This window comes from Ctenocephalides felis, unplaced genomic scaffold (genome assembly GCF_003426905.1).
Source record: "Ctenocephalides felis isolate EL2017-DRISC unplaced genomic scaffold, ASM342690v1 CF-g0.4_SCAFFOLD_01886, whole genome shotgun sequence".
NCBI classification, from domain to species: domain Eukaryota; kingdom Metazoa; phylum Arthropoda; class Insecta; order Siphonaptera; family Pulicidae; genus Ctenocephalides; species Ctenocephalides felis.
This window is the reverse complement of record NW_020538040.1, coordinates 109,358,531-109,376,950: the sequence shown is the minus strand read 5'-3', so window position 1 is coordinate 109,376,950 and position 18,420 is coordinate 109,358,531. Positions and strand designations below refer to the sequence as shown.

General features: G+C 30.4%; 1 protein-coding gene across 1 annotated transcript; it reads left to right on the top strand.

The window, feature by feature from the left end:
- The first annotated feature begins 219 nt into the window (after positions 1–219).
- Positions 220–1,656, top strand: LOC113375678. The gene has a single exon (XM_026615614.1). It carries the CDS (start codon positions 220–222, stop codon positions 1,654–1,656), a length of 1,437 nt encoding a protein of 478 aa, XP_026471399.1.
- Positions 1,657–18,420: the final 16,764 nt, after the last annotated feature.

Below are 18,420 nucleotides of genomic sequence, written 5' to 3'. Positions count from 1 at the left end.
AATGTGAAAAATAACTCGCGGAGTGATAATAATACATCGATAAATCAAGTGAATTTAAATAATACGAATGGTGATGACAATAAAGTTATGTTGCGAAAAAACAATAAAAGAAGCAAGAATAAAACTAGTTTAAAAACGGTTTATATACCCGAAGAATTAATCAGAAAATTGATAAAATTGGATTTTAAAAAAGACAAAGTAACAACATTAAATAAAAATATGGAGGATAACCCAGGTTGCAGCAGCACTGGGAAAAGTAAAAGTTGGATAGAAATGATGGATGAAGAAAGTAATATGACAAATGAAGATAACACTAGAAATAATAAAATAAACGAAGAAATTAATTATTATGAACCATATGATGAAGGATCGTACACGGTTTTTGCAGAATCAACTAACGAAAGCATTGGCAGATTTCACAATCTAGCTTTAGGCAGATTGATATTCAAACAATCGCTTAACATAAGAAAAAATATCATAGATATCTCAAAGATCGGGAGAAACAAAATCAAATTAGTATTTAAAGACTACTTTTATGCTAATAAATTAATCAAAGAGAAAATTTTGGAAAAATTTAACATAAGAACATACATCCCAAGACATAAATTATACAAAACCGGCATTATTTTTAACGTTGAACCCGACATGAATGAGCAAGAAATCATGGATGTTATTAGATCGGTAATCAAAATATTAGATGTCAAATGCATTAAAAGAAGAAACTTAGAAAAAATAAATATGAAATCACAAATGGTAAAAATAGTGTTTAGGGGTAACTATCTGCCAGAATACGTCTCAATGTATTCGGTTAGGTGTGCTGTCAGTCCTTACATTCAATCTGTAATGCAATGCCACAAATGCTGGCGTTATGGACATATAAAAAATCAATGCAAAAGCAAGATAAGATGCCGGTATTGTTCAGAAGAACACTCTCATGAAAATTGCCACATCGTGTCAGACTTTATATGTGCAGTATGCCATGGAAACCATCAAGCAAATGACAAAGAATGTAAATTCTTCAAAGTAAATAAAGAAATAAAAGAAATGATGGCACTACATAACATATCTTATCTTGAAGCTAAAAACAGGATGTGGAAAAAAGGATATGCTGAGGCTGCTAAGATCAACCCGTACAATCCGGGGTTTAATTCATCGTTTCCGAGACTAAATGGCAATACCGAAATGGATTCACACAGGCATAAAAATAAATATGAATTATTGAATAGTTTTGATGAACAAGAAATTAACATTGTTAAAGACAGATTAATGTTAATGAATAAACCAAGAAATATTATGTATAAACGTCGAACAGAATACTTGAGGCCGATCAATCGATTTAACAGAGATCAGATAACTGAAAAACCTGAAAAAAAAAACCAAGAAGAACCAAGCCTAAACAGTAATAAGACCAATAAAAAGGAAGAAAATAAACGACAATTAAATCATTTCATAGAATTGGCATTGAAACTTCGAGAAAAAATAGAATGTGAGAGAAATAAAGAATGTAAAGAGATAGATGAAATTATATATAAGTTAAAATGGGATACACATACCATTATGAATTACTTAAACCAGAATAATAAAACAGGTATAGATAATCGTAATAAAGATGAAATACACAATAAAATAAGTGTGGTCAATTCTAACGAAAGTTAGAAGATAGTGCAAAAATAATTATAACAAATACCAACCAAAGATGGATAATATAAATATTTTACAATTAAATTGTAGATCTTTAAGAGCAAATAAGGAAAGCATCGAAAATCTTATGTTTCATAAGAAAATTCATATGGCAGCTTTTACTGAAACATGACTGAAACAGGGCCAATTAGTTAAATTCAAAGGGTATAACATATTTCGACAGCACAGACAGGACGGCTACGGTGGTTCGGCCATATTGGTCAAAAATAACATTCCGTGCGAAAAATTCGCACATTCACTAAGTAACCGAGACATGCAAATGACCGCGGTAATAATTAAATCGGCTACTCCGTTCTGTTTAGTTTCAATTTATTGCGCACCACAGGCAACAAAAGATCTATATTTAATCAAAAATATCATCAAACAGATTCCTGTCAGAATAATTGTAACAGGAGATTTCCATAGCAAACATTTAGCTTGGGGTAATGAAATAATTGACAGAGGAGGAGCTATTATTTACGATATTGTGGATAGCCTTAATCTGTTAATGCTGAATGACGGAACGCATACGACAACACAAACGCCTAGGAAGAAATCAGCTGCCATCGACCTGACTTTCTGTTCGCCTTCTCTTCATGATAGACTTGAATTTCGCATTCATTATCCCACCATAAAGCCGGTTTAAATGTATCCGATCTTGGTAATTTATACTGTTTGATGTGCTTAGTGGCTGCATTATTTATTGTTTCTTGAATAAAATTATACATATCTTCAGAATCATTTGGAATGTATGATGTCTCTAAAGTCTCTTCGATATCTAATCTATACTCATTCCAATTTGCCTCCTTAGTCATCCATTTTCTGCCTGGATACCATCCCACTCTCGTATTACATTTGAATTGCATCTTTATTAAGATAGGCAAATGGTCAGAGCCTACATTATCTGGTATTACGCTCCAATGAAGTTTAATAAAGTCTTAATAAAGATGCAATTCAAATGTAATACGAGAGTGGGACTCAACTACAAAAATTACCTGGAGCTCCAAAAAATCACAGCATAGACTAGAAAACTATTTAAAACAAAAAAAAGAGAAAAATGGCTTGAATTCGTGAATTCCATCAATAGAAATACAAACATTAATAAATTATGGAACATTGTAAAAAGATTAAATAATACAAATAATGGCGAGTCCCCAATTCAGCAAATGAGTGACAATTTCTGTGAGAAAATTTTGAAGATCCACACGCCTGACTTTGTACCTGGTCCCGTACAATACTCCCAAGACCAAGCAGAAGAAGCAAGTGATGACTACGCAATTCATGAAATTGAAGGACGCATTGATTATGAGGAGCTAGAACTGGCACTAAAAGACAAAAGAAACAGCTCTCCAGGATTTGATAACATCACATACATTATGATTAAAGAATGTCCCAAAGCATTCAAATGTATAATAGTTGAAATGTTCAATTTTATATTAAATTCAGGTTGGATCCCGGAAGATTGGAAAATTGCGGTGCTAGTGCCAATACTAAAACCGCAAAAAAATCCAAGTGATCATAAGTTCTATCGACCAATAATGCTTCTTCCTTGTCTCACGAAAATCTTTGAAAGCATTTTAAAAAAAAGATTAGAATGGTACATAGAGAAAAAGGGTATATTAAATAAATATCAATTCGGATTTAGGGAGGAAAAGGTACAATCGACTTGTTAAGCGAGCTACTTGTAGATCTATATAGTGCATTGTCAGATAAAAAAGAAGTGCTACTAGTTACGGCAGATATTGAAAAGGCATATGATCATGTTGATCATAATATTCTCAAAAAGAAGCTACATAATTACATGATCCCAGACAATATTAATATTATTATAATGTCACTGCTATCCAATAGAAAAATTTACGTGAGAAATAAGAATCGTCTAATAGGGCCAAGGACATCATATACGGGCATCCCACAAGGGTCGATTCTGAGCCCTCTCCTATTTAACATCTATATGGCAGACTTTATATCGTCAGAAGGGACAAGAGTCAAAAAGCTACAATATGCGGACGATCTGATTATGTACACAGTTTCTCACTCAGTAGAGCATTGCAGAGCAGAAATGGCTAATGCCATATCAAAAGATTTGGAATGGATGCGGAATAATAGACTTGCTTTGGAACCGAGGAAGACCAAAAGCATAATTTTTACCAGGCATAGATTTCCCAAAAATATGCATGTAATAGATATTGACACGATAAGTATCGAAATATTAGAAAACATTAAAATCCTGGGTGTGACTTTTGATAAAAAATTGAATTTCAACAAGCACATAAGCGAGATATTATTCAAATGAGAGAAAGGGATTAATTTACTCAAAAGAGTATGTAACACCAGCTGGGGTACACACCCAAATGCATGTCTTTCTTTATACAAAGCTATCATTAGACCCCATTTCGACTATGGCTGTCAAATTTACGGAGGATTGTCCGCAGGCTTACATCAAAAGTTGAGTAGAGCGCAATTTGCAGCTTTAAGAACATGTCTGGGATCTTTAAAATCAACCCCCACTAACTCTTTATTAGCTGAAACCGGGGAAACTCCCTTAGATATAAGAAAACAAGTACTAACGAATAGATTCTTGATCAAAAAATTCAATTTTGATCATTCATGGATTCAAGATCAGTTAGAGGCATTGGCAGTTCGGCATTTCAATAATAGGTACTGGTTTAATAAACCGATCCCACCGCTAGTTGCTGGTTTCCATTCATTAAAGTCTTTAGAAGATAACATCATAATAAGCAACAGATTGGCGTACTACACAGTGACTTGGAAAGCAACGATTTCCAAAAAATATATACACCTATCAGACGAATTAATCATTGGAAAGATGGATAAGAAAATAATCAATCTGGAATTGCACGCCTTATTGAACACTAGATAGGAAAAGTATATACAAATCTATACGGACGGCTCAAAAACTGATGACGGCGTTGGCTGTGCTGTATACATACCAAGCCAGGATATACAGCTTCAAATTAAACTCCCAGATTGGGCATCAATATTTACTGCAGAATTGACGGTTATCAACAATGCGCTAGACCTAATTAAGGAACATAAATTAAAGAAGGCAATAATTCTTTCTGATAGCATGTCCTCACTGCATGCCTTAAATATGCCTAAAGATTATGGCAATCCATTAATATTCGACTGTTGACAAAAAATAGAAAAGCTAAACAACAATAACTACAAGATCGAATTAGTATGGATAAGAGGCCATTACAATATCACCGGGAATGAGATCGCGGATAGCCTGGCCAAAGAGGCACAAAAATCAGCTACTTTAATTAAAAAAGCTCCTGCCGTGGATCTGAAACAAAAGATCACAAAAATGGGGATGTTGAATTGGCAAAAAATATTTGATCTCGAATCAGCGTCAAAAGGAATATTATTCCAACCGTGTAAACCGATAGTGTCCAGAAATACATGGTTAGAAAAATTGAAATGGAATAGAAGAGAGATATCTACAATATGCAGATTAAAATTGGCGCACACAAAGAACAATGTTCATCTATTTAAGATTGGGATCAAACAACACCCGTTCTGTTCGTGCAGCACTGTACTGGACACAATAGATCACATATTGTGGAGTTGCCCATTGTATGAAAGGCAACAAATAATTCTGTTTAAAAAGCTTCAACAGCGGAATGTGACATTTCCTATAAATGCTAGGTTCATCATTAGTAGTAATAACATTGATTTGTACAGAATACTGATAGACTTTGTAAATGAATCCAATATAAGGCTATAGAGTAGGATGTTTTTAGGTTTATTTATTGTAACTATTCTTCATTGGTAGTGTGATTTTTAATTTTAATTTTTTACTTAGTTTATAATTATATTTGTATTATAATTTGTAATGGCTGGATGACTAAGGAGTCGAGGCCAGTTAATAAAAAATAAATAAAAAAAAGTAGTAGATTGCCTAATAAATATCGAAAAATATCAAAACAATATAATTAAAAATTCTACATTGCTAATGTTTAAATTGCCACAAAAATTATTATATAAAAAATAAACACATACATAGAAAAAAATTTGGTAAACACTAACATTACGAATGTAACTTTACGTAACAGAATATTCAACTATAAGGTAAGGTTAACATGGCCTGTAGCAAAATTTATATACACAGATGGAGCCAAAATAGGGAACTTAGTAGGATGTGCAGCGTTTGAACCGACAAACATTATAGTCAAGTACATTAAATTGCCAGAATTAACTTCTATCTTCACTGCTGAACTCATGGGTATAAAAAGCGCAATTAAAATTATTAAAAAAAATCAAATGGAAAACTGTACCATTCTAACTGACGCTCGGAGTGCAATCAAGGCGCTAAGAATAATAGACAACAAAACAAATAACATTATTTTTGCTCTACTCGAGGCTATAGTAAAATTTGAAAACAAAAAATATAAAATAAATATTGTGTGGTTGATGACACATGCAGTTCCTAAGCACAACGAAACTGTAGACAAATTTGCAAAACAGGCTTTACAATTCGGAGAGAAAGGACACAAAATTCCAACTTCAGAACCAACCAACTTCATCTAAAACACAAACTTAAGCAAATCGCCCTACATCAATGGCAACTCTGCTATACAAAATGTCTAGAAAAAAAAGACACAATTATGGATCAATAAACCCTAGAGTAGCTACGCACCTTTGGTTTAAAAAAATAAAACAAAATAGAAAATACATTACAAATATCTGTAGGATCCGACTAGGCCACGGGAGGTTCGGAAAACACCCAAACAAAATTAATATTATCAATTACCCGACATGCATATGTGGAAATGAAGAAGAATCTCTTAACCACATCTTTTTTGAATGACCTTGATACCAGCATAAGAAAAGAAAGATTTTACGAGAAGATTCAAAAAGAGAAAATCGAGTTTCCGACTAGCATACACCAATTACTTATAGGTAGTTCGAAGAATATATATAGTATTATTAACGAATTTGTTAATGAGAATAGTTTATATATTTAATTTATAAATTCGACATTATATTGCATATTGGTATTCAAAGTGTATTGTATATAGATCTCATTGTAAATTAAGTGTTGGTAATATGGTTCATATCAGATGCCATTATAATAAATAAATAAAAAAAAGAAAAGCAGAAGATGGTGGATTGTTTATATAAAATAAATAAAATTGTGGAAAAAATAATGTACAGAAATATGACAATATAATCAAAATGAAAATGATAAAAATAAATGAGTGGATTATATAACCAACTATTAAAAATTAAAAAAAAAGTGTAAAGATATATATATATATATATATATATATATATATATACATAATTCAGCATCTTGAAGAAAACATTAAGATGCTGCAATTATTAAAGCCAAATGAAAAGAAATTAGAAGTTAATGAAAAGAAATAGAAAGCAAATGACGATGGAAACTGGACTTTGGTCTAGAAAAAGAAGTCGCCGAATCGAAAAAACAAAGCCATAGAAGGAACAAATTAGAGCATTACACTCGCGGGAGTTGTGAGGAAGGCCCACTTGCACGTGTTTCGCCTGGCACTGGAAACATCGACGGAAACTCTAAAAAATTATTTAAATGAGAAAAACTTCAAAAATATTGAATGTGAAAAATGGCTTCAAAACATCCGAAAACATATGCCTCTTTCAATGTCTCCGTTGCTGAGAGTGAATTGGAAGGAATAAAATCTCCGGATGTTTGGCCAAAAGGAGTCTGTGTGGACCGTTTTTTATTCCACCTGGGAGAAAAAAACGAAGAAAAATTGTTAAACTGGTTCAATATATAATGTCCTTGAACATTCAATGTTTATCCAAATAAACGGAGGCATCAACGTAAGTTGTCCATGACAATAAAATAAACATTTTTTGTTTATGTGAACATTGGCTTGGCAACGAGCAAATCGACCTGTATACGTGATTTTCGGCTAGACAGCTCATTCTGCCATATTATACATATGCACGGAGGTGTTACTATTTACTGTCGGAAAGAGACAGAAGGTTGCGTCGAGATTTACAACAAGCAGGAATTGTTTCAACGCGAATGTCAAAAAACATCTTATAGATCAACCTATTTATAATAGCTATTTATAATTTTTTAATTCTAAGTTAGTTATTAATTGTCATTAGGTTAATCTTGAGTTGTTCATAAATATCATTGATATTACTATAGTTATATTATAATATTGTGATAAAAATAATAATTGTAATGACGTAAATTGTAAATATTGAATTTAAATAAAGTATATATATATAAATATATATATATATATATATATATATATAAATATATATATATATATATATATATATATACATATATATATATATTTTGTAGAGTTTCGAACAAGAATCCAAAAATAATACAAAATAAAAAAACAAGAAAAGTTTTTAATAAACAATTTCTTTATTTAATTATTTGTTTACTGTCAACGTTTCGGAACTAGGTACGTTCCATCTTCAGGACATCTGTCAAGAAACATGATCTTGATAAGATTTAAGCAAACAATATGTTTAAGAATAGAAAATAGATTTTTCTTAAATAATAAATTAATTGTAACAAATAATAATGTACAGAAATATGATAATATGATCAAAATGAAAATGATAAAAATAAATGAGTGGATTATCAGAACAGGATATTAAAAATGATAGAAATTTTTTGAAAGTTATGGAAAAATTTTTTAAGAAAGGATTAATGATAAAATTGAATTAATTACCTGTATGTTTGAATATACGTTAGCACTTTTTCACTAAACAAGAATTTTTGACAAAAAATGAATTTGTGAGTTATTTTTCCGCCGAATTTATTTTTATCATTTTCATTTTGATCATATTATCATATTTCTGTACATTATTATTTGTTACAATTAATTTATTATTTAAGAAAAATCTATTTTCTATTCTTAAACATATTGTTTGCTTAAATCTTATCAAGATCATGTTTCTTGACAGATGTCCTGAAGATGGAACGTACCTAGTTCCGAAACGTTGACAGTAAACAAATAATTAAATAAAGAAATTGTTTATTAAAAACTTTTCTTGTTTTTTTTATTTTGTATTATTTTTGGATTCTTGTTCGAAACTCTACAAAATATACACAAATCCAAGACTCTACCATTCAATATATATATATATATATATATATATATATATATATATATATATATATATATATATATACAGGACCTGGGGCCTCAGCGACCACATGCAATTTTTTTTCTGACCCCCTCCCCCCAATAATTTTATCTGTTTTAACAGTTTATCATTAAAATTATAAAAATATTTATGTAATTGTTTGAATTATTTTTAATCATTTTAGATTTTTAGATACATAGAAAATTAGATATAATGTAACAGTGTATGAAATTTATATAGAAAATCGAGGCGATTCGCGAGTTGATCATTATCAAATATTTTTAAATTTTCAAGTACTTCTATCGTAAGTGTAATATTAATATTTGGGTTTTGAAACATATTACTTATTTTGTATGCGATTTATTCTATTGAGCAAATCATGCCAAGAGACCAAAAAACTAGCCTTTCATTTTTAAACATAACACTCGTATTTCATGTTGTATTTTTAAAATTTTATTTTAATTTATTTTTTCATTATTTACAATATCCAAAATAGCATCGTAAACTTCTTATTTTTATCGGAAGGGCCGAATTGAATTAAAGTTTACTTTCTCACCAGATTGTTGTGTTAAAGTTAAATTTTATTGTCCAAAGATTAGAAAAAAAAGCAAAAAAATTACATATCTCATAAACTAAATTGAAACAAAAAAAAATTATATTAGTATCTGTATTATTTCTGCATAGTTAATAATCAATTTTAGAGTATGGACACCACTGTGTATAAAAAGGCTCAACGATTTTTATTTCAAAGTGAGTTTTGATTTTATTTTTCATATTTGCTCCACTTCCTATAACACTTCTGCCTTCAAAATTCAAAGTTCATCAGATGCGTAACATTTGCAACCAAATAAATGTTACAATTCAATTACTCGGAATAAATAAGCCATTTTCTAAGCACTGACTACACATTTTCCATTTTTGCTATAATTTGTGTCTATTTTTTTAGCAAGTTCCGTTTCGACTTAATTAGCTCGCAATTTTTCGTCAATAATTAATTTAATCTTTCACAGGTTTGAGCTTATGGCATTGAACACTAGGTGATTTCTTTTTTGATTCCACGTTAACTTCAAACAAAAAAATAATAAGAGATTAAGCAATAAACAGAACAATAATTTATTAATTTGCAGAGATATTAATTGGTTGATTGTTTCTACTGATATCACATTGCAAACTAAATATGCTTTTTGTATCCTCGTAACCATAGTTAAGTTAGATTATTTATTATATTCTACTAAGTATTCTTGATTTTATATTTGAAAATATATATAATAAATTTTATTTTTGAATCTCGTTTTGGCGCCCCCTAAGGCGTACGCCCGCATTTTTCGCATGCATTGCATTCAAGGTAGGAAAGACCCTGTATATATATAAATATATATGTATATATATATATATATATATATATATATATAGATTTTATTGTTCGACGTAGAAGTATATCCTTGAATGTTAATTTGCCGCTAATCGTCTAAATAAAAGAAACAATAAATAAAGAACTATTTATTTATTCGTGTCTTATATATATATATATATATATATATATATATATATATATATATATATGATATATATATATATATATATATATATATATATATGCATATATATATATATATATATATATATATATATATATATATATATATATATATATATATATATATATATATATATTGAGCTGAGCATACGTCCCGGATTATCCGGAACAGTCCCGATTTTCCGCCTTGCGTCCTGGGTTTTTCTAAAAGCAATATTTGTCCAGGTTTTCGGTGTTTTGTCCCGGATTGTCACGTTTTTTTAAAATAGTTTGATTGCGGATATTATTTAAAATATATTCCAACTAGATTTTTTTTTTTGATTTATTTTTCATAGCAAGCTATACAAAGTACATTCTGCGACATTTGTTACAGTTAAATATTATTTGTCTGCATGAGAAGGATCGCTATCCTGCTATAGCGCCTTCATAGATGTTATGTTATATTTTGTAGTAAATCATTGCAGATTCTTTTTTGAGACGCTTTGGTGGTAAAGGCTCGAGCAGATCTGACGCTAATACGTTTGGATGACGACATAGACGAGCTTTGTATCTGGTGCAGTAAAGACTAATTTCTTCTTCTATAGTTCGAATTCTGAAATCTTGATGTATCAACCAATTGGGAACGTATTTTGGAGCGTTTACAATATCTTTCAAAATTTTATTTTGAAACCTTTGTAGAATAGTTATGTTCGATTTACAGGCCGCACCCCATTGTTGTAGGCCGTAGGACCATATTGGTTTAATAATTGTCTTGTATATTAGGAGTTTATTTTCTATTGTGACTTGTGATTTCCAGCCCATTAACCAATTAAGTTGCCTACGTATTAATTCAAGCTGCTGACGCTTCTTTAGAATATGTTCATGCCAGGTTAATCTTCTATCTAAATGTATTCCCAGATATTTAACAACATTGGATACAGGAACCAAATCACCATTCAATCTAACAGGGGGGTATGAACCTTGTCGTAAGGTAAAAGTAACGTGAACTGTTTTAGAGTTATTTATATTTATTCTCCATAGTTTCATCCACTTTTCTACTTCATCTACATGTTTTTGTAGAATTTCCGAGGCAAGCAATTGGTTGTCATGTTGGGCTAGAATTCCCATATCACCTGCAAAGGTAGCAATCATGGTTTCTGCATTTGTAGGTATATCAGCAGTATATATAATGTAAAGCAGCGGACTAAGAACACTTTCTTGGGGAACTCCGAAAGTAATATTTTTAACATGAGATGAAGCATCATTAAAACTGATGAAGAACCTTTTATCACACAGATATGATTTTAGGAGGAGATAATAGTTGTATGGTAAATTCTTCTTTAATTTGTACAACAAGCCGTTATGCCAAACTTTATCAAACGCCTGATTGAGGTCAAGAAAAAGTGCTGAACAATATTTTTTAAGTGAAAGGCTTTATAAATGAATCCACAACTCTATGTATTTGTTTTATTGTTGAGTGTTGTCTAATGAACCCAAATTGATGTTTTGGCATAAAATTATTATCTTCTAAAATGTTAATGATTCTTTTGTGAATAACTTTTTCGAAAATTTTTGAGAGGCAAGACAGAAGGCTAATGGTAGGAAACTGCATCAGTAGGATTTTTTTCAGGCTTGAGAATTAAGATTATTTTTGCCAATTTCCACGATGAAGGAAAATACTTCAGCCGTATTATGGCATTAAATAATATAGTTAAAAATCTCTTAACTTTATCAGGAAGGTGATTTATTAGACTAAATGTGATCGCATCTTTGCCAGGAGTTTTTTCCAATTTAGTGTTACTCATCTCGTAGAGCACTTCAGAATACTTAATTTTTGGAATGGGTTTGACTGTGAATTTACCGTCATTAAAGTAATCTGTGATGAATTGATCGTTAGGTACATTACAAGGATGAGGAGTGAAGACCTTTTCAATGTGATTTGCAAAGGTAATAACCTTGTCTTCTGGTGATCTAAACTAAGAACCATCATCATTTCTAATTGGAGATACCGTGGAGGTTGGTCTTCTCATATATTTCGTGGCATGAACAGAAATGGAATGGTCATGAATAGACAAATCACTTAAGTAGAACTCCATATGTTTATTTTTTAAATCAAACAAATATTGTTTAAGTTCCTTTATAGCTTTATTCAGTGTAGCTTTGTCATCCGGAAAATAAGTATTTTTCCACCTTCTACGCAGTTTTTTTTACAGGCTATAAGTCTTTTAGCTTCGAGTGGACAGAAAAATCGCTCAACAATATCATTTGTGGGTGTAGAATAGCGAGCCGCATCAGTGATATTTTTATTGAGAATACCTATTGCATTATCAATATCATCTGTACTTTTTAGAGGTATTTTGCAGCATAAATTGTCACCAATATATTTAGAAAATAATTCCCAATTGGTTTTTTTATTTGTAATGTTTTTAATGATGGACTTTTAGATTGCAATTTGAACTTTGAGATAAATGGAGTGTGGTCAGAAGATAAGGCAAGACTTGATTCAGCTTTTAATTGTTTATCTAATATACCCTTGAATATACAGAAGTCTAGAAAGTCTGAAATTTTAGAAGTGTCACCAGGTCAGTAAGTTGGTTCACCTGTTGATAAGTGTTTAAGTCCGCAGTTAATCATGGATTTATAAAGTTGCTTACCTTTTGGATTGCTTAATCTCGAACCCCATAAACAATGTTTAGCGTTATAATCTCCTCTTCTAATTTGAACCAAATAAATGTGCATATAAGTTTTTAGCTCACCAACACCCCCTCAACCCCGCTCTCACACACATTCTAGTTCGTCACGGATTTCATGCAAACAAATATGGTTACCTTATATATATATATATATATATATATATATATATATATAATAATAATAAATGGTAGTCTGCCCGAAAGCAGGTCCATGGTGTGAGAGCCACCACAAACAAAGGATTCCTTTACCCTTCATCCCATTACCACGATACCCATTTTTTTTTATTTCATGTATTTTTCTTTCCGAACTTCTGCTTCCATGCATATTAATCCTTTGCTTTGGCTTTCAGTTCCCTGTATTTTTTGTTCTCGCGTAAGTCGTCAATCGTCTGCGTTCTTCTTCTTCACATTTCATTCGTTTCTTCTATTTGACAGTGCAGGAGGCAATCTTTTTGCAAAAGAGGTTTGCAATATATATATATATATATATATATATATATATATACATATATATATATATTTATATATAGTAATAATACATATATATATATATATATATATATATATATATATAAAAGAAAAATACCTAATTTTCTTTAGTTTGAATTTTGCGCGTTATAATTGTCATAGATACAGCTCCTATGATGCTAGGATAGATATATATATATATATATATATATATATATATATATATATATATGTAAAGAAAAATACCTAATTTTCTTTAGTTTGAATTTTGCGCGTTATAATTGTCATAGATACAGCTCCTATGATGCTAGGATAGGGAAACAAGTGAAAACCTAAAATATGTCAGGGCGTAATTAATAAAATTTCCTAAAAGTAAAATTATCTTTAAAATAGTAGATATTGGTGCAAAAGTGTTTAGGACTGACATTGTGATTATTAACATTGAATGTCGTTTCTTTTCTGACAGGTATGTTAGATTTTGTATTTAAACCTTTGTCTAATATAAAACTAACAATAAAATATAACTTTTCTGACAGAGAAAATCAATTGTGTTTGATTGGCTTTGGCATCCTAAGCACGAATATAATCTTATAAAACGACATTTATTGTCAAAAAAATGAAAAAGTTGGAATTTACGTTTCAAGTAAAACCAACAACAGACGGAAAATCAAACTATGTCGCTATAACCTCAATTGCAACAGAAGATGATGAAAAATTCCTTATCCCTGAAGATTATCAATCAGTAACACTCCACAAACATATTCAAAATTTAAAACAGTATGCTACAGTAAAAAATACTCTGAAAAAGAGATATCAAGCTAGAAATGTGTGGATTAAAGCAACGGAGGAATTATTACAAACTTATGTTGATGAGGATGGAAATATGATTTTTCAGGACCCATTTCTAGAAGAAACTACTAATGAACAATTGGCTAGTTATGATAAAAAAAATTCAGATGATCCTATAGTAAAAATATTGAAAAAAATAGTTGAAGATCATCAGAACAAAGAAAAACAAAGTGTAAAAATGTTATCGAACAGATTTATAATAGAAAAGTTCGATGGACAAAATGGATGGAAGTATTTGAAAGAGAGTGTACAAGATTTGATATACAAAGGGATGAAGAAAAAATTGAAATTTTAAGATTATTTCTAGAAAAATCATGTACTGATTGGTATTCTTCCATGATGATCAAGCTGAGTCTAGATTCGGAGTGGTCAGAATGGAAATCAATTTTTTTGCAAACTTAGTCCAATAAAGGTTGAAATACTAGCAAGTATGCTATATTTTTCAAATATCAATCAGGATCTTTATTAGAGTATGCAGTGAAAAAAGAAAGACTTTTACTAGAAGTAAGAAAAACAATGGATAAAGAAACCTTAATTAGATATCATTGCTGCTGGCTTACCAGATTTTATCACAAATAGAATTAATAAAGAAGAGATTTTGCATACAAAAAAATTATTTAATGAACTTGGCAAATCAGAACATTTAGTTTCAAGGAAAAAAAATATATTTTACAAAAAAAAGGAAGACTCTAAACAAATTGAAGAAAAATGTAGCATTTGTGAAAAATTGAAGAAAGGTGTACGATATCATCCAGAGGATTCCTGCTGGTTCAAAGCACAAATAAATACTGAAAGAGATAAAAGGCAATTAAAACTTATTAATAATTCAGAATTAGAATGTGAATTACAATGTGAAAACACAAAAAATTAATAGTGCCGCCATTGATCAAAGTTAAATTAGTGCTTAATAAATGTATTGAAGTATTCGGAATTTACGACTCGGGATCTAATGTCTCACTAATAAATTCAAAGTTATTGAAGATAAATAATAAGGAAACGAGTCATTCCAGCAACACTAATTTGAAAACGATTAATGGCGTTAAAAAGGCTACTGGCATAATTACACTGGATGTAGCCATTTTTGATGTAGAAAAAAATGAATGTCTTTGTAATAGACAAAGAAAATTTTGACTATGATTTCTTAGTTGGACTGGATTATATCAAAGAATTTTACCTAGTGCAAAACGAAAATTTGAAAATTAGTCAGAAAATACCTATACAAAAAAGTGAAACAGTTTCTATGGAGACAAATAAAACAGATGTGAATTCTAAGGGGAAAAAAACTGATAATTTAGTAAACTTCAATGAAGAATTCAAAGAAGAAAACTTCCAAATTTGTATAAATCATCTGGGCTGTCAAGAACAGGCAGTGATTGATGATTTGATTTTTAAAAATAAATATGCGTTCGCAAAAGATAAATATGATATAGAAAAGGTAACTGATTATGAAGCACACATTGATTTACTTGTAGAAAAATATTGCAGTAGAAGACCATATCGTTGCACCATGGAAGACAAGAAAGAGATTGAAAACCAGATTGCAAAATTATTAAAAAAAATATAATAGAAGAATCATACAGCCCATTTGCAGCACCAGTTACATTAGCTTATAAAAGAGATGAAAATAAAAGATCAAGATTGTGCATTGATTTCCGAGACTTAAATAAAGTAGTTGTGCCTCAATCGCAGCCGTTCCCTCTCATTGAAGACTTAATAGTAAAAACAAGAGATTGCAAGTTTTTCTCTACACTGAACCTAAACTCTGCATTTTGGTCTATACCACTGCGTGTTACAGATAGACACAAAACTGCATACAAAACATACAAAACTGTATGTTTCATCGATGATATTTTATTATTCTCAAGATCTTTTTCAGATCATGTTAAACATTTGAAACAACTATTTGAAGCAATTAAAAGCGAAGGTTTGAAACTTAAATTTTCTAAGTGCATATTTGCAGCGGACACAGTTAAATACTTGGGACATGTAATACAGAACAATTCTGTAAGGCCACTGAAAGACAACTTAATATCAATTAAAAATTTTCCAACTCCAAAAACACAAAAGAATGTAAGACAATTTTTGGGAAAAATTAACTTTTATCATAAACATGTGCCAAATATTGCTATAAAACTGGAACCATTACATTGCCTTTTGAGAAAAGGACAAACTTTTAACTGGACACAAGCTTGCCAAGAGTCATTTGATGAAATGAAAACAATATTGTGCTCTCAACCAATACTGACAATATTTGATCCCAATCTGCCTATATATATTTACACTGATGCCAGTATTCTTGGAGTCGGAGCAGTTCTGAAACAACCACAAGAAAACAATGAAGAAAAACCAGTAGCATACTTTTCTAAAAAGTTAAATGAAGTACAAAAGAGGAAGAAAGCAATATATCTTGAATGCCTGGCAATTAAAGAATGTGTGAAGTATTGGCAACATTTGCTAATAGGTAGAAAATTTACAGTTTTTTCAGATCACAAGCCACTGAAGAATATGAACATAAAATCTAGAACAGATGAAGAATTAGGAGATCTAACATATTACTTATCACAATATGATTCCCAAACATGATCTGAAAAAGATCTTGAGAATAATAAAATATCATCGATGAAACATACAGTTTTGTATGTTTTGTATGCAGTTTTGTGTCTATCTGTAACACGCAGTGGTATAGACCAAAATGCAGAGTTTAGGTCCAGTGTAGAGAAAAACTTGCAATCTCTTGTTTTTACTATTAAGTCTTCAATGAGAGGGAACGGCTGCGATTGAGGCACAACTACTTTATTTAGGTCTCGGAAATCAATGCACAATCTTGATCTTTTATTTTCATCTCTTTTATAAGCTAATGTAACTGGTGCTGCAAATGGGCTGTATGATTCTTCTATTATATTTTTTTTAATAATTTTGCAATCTGGTTTTCAATCTCTTTCTTGTCTTCCATGGTGCAACGATATGGTCCGGGAAGATACAACATTGAATCTGATTGTTTAAGCAGAAACCCAGTCCTTGAACCAAATGATAATCAAGTCGAACAGTTAAAAGTGGTATATATAATAACACTTAAAGATTTCTTAGAAGATCAGGTCAAAAATGAATATATACAATGCAGAAAAGACAAATTAATAACAAAAAATAATGTATATCATAAAAAAGTAAAGAATAAAGAAAAAATAATTATAACAGAAAGATTTAGTATAGAATTCATGAAGAATATACATACAGATCTAGGTCACATAGGAACTAGACAGATGCAAAGAATAATTAGTACAGGTACACATCAGAAAATATGGCGAAAAACATTAAAAGGATCTGTGAGAGTTGCATAGTATGTTTAAAAAATAAATCAAGAGGAGGAAATAAGTACGGATTAATGTCCCACTTGGGTCCAGCCACAAAACCTTTCCAGATATGTTCTATTGATACTATTGGGGGTTTTGGTGGTTCAAGATCAACAAAGAGATACTTACACTTGTTAACTTCCCGTAGGGCAAGTTATAGTAATCGCAAAAAAATAAAAAACTAGCTGTAAGTGGAATTCTGTCTTAAGGCAATTAAGGCATCGTGCCTTAAGGCAAATTGCTGGAACTTCCCGTACCAAAAATTATTATTTTTTTAAAAACGATTAACATTTTTGAAAAAAATTTACTTGGAAAAAATAAGATTTTTGACAAACAATTAGACAATAAAATAACTTTTTTTTGAAAAAAAAAAAAAAAATTTTTTTAAATTTTTTTTTTGAAAAAAAATGTTTTCTTTATTTTGACATATTTTGAAAGATCTAAACTTTTTTTCAAAGCAATCGTACTGCTTTAACTGCACAAAGACGAAATATCAAACCGCGTAAGCGCCGCGTCGAAGTCTAACGCGTAAACATTGGTACGGAACCCATAGGAATGTAAACCAAAATTATACTTATTGTTAAAATCTCTATAAAATATCTGATAATTTGATATGCATATGTCTAATGATCATTTTTGACCGCCAAATGGCAATTTTTTTTCACTTTTTTCATTAGATCTCCGAAACCGCTAGACCTGCCTTCATGAAAATTGGATCGCTTCTTCACCTTGT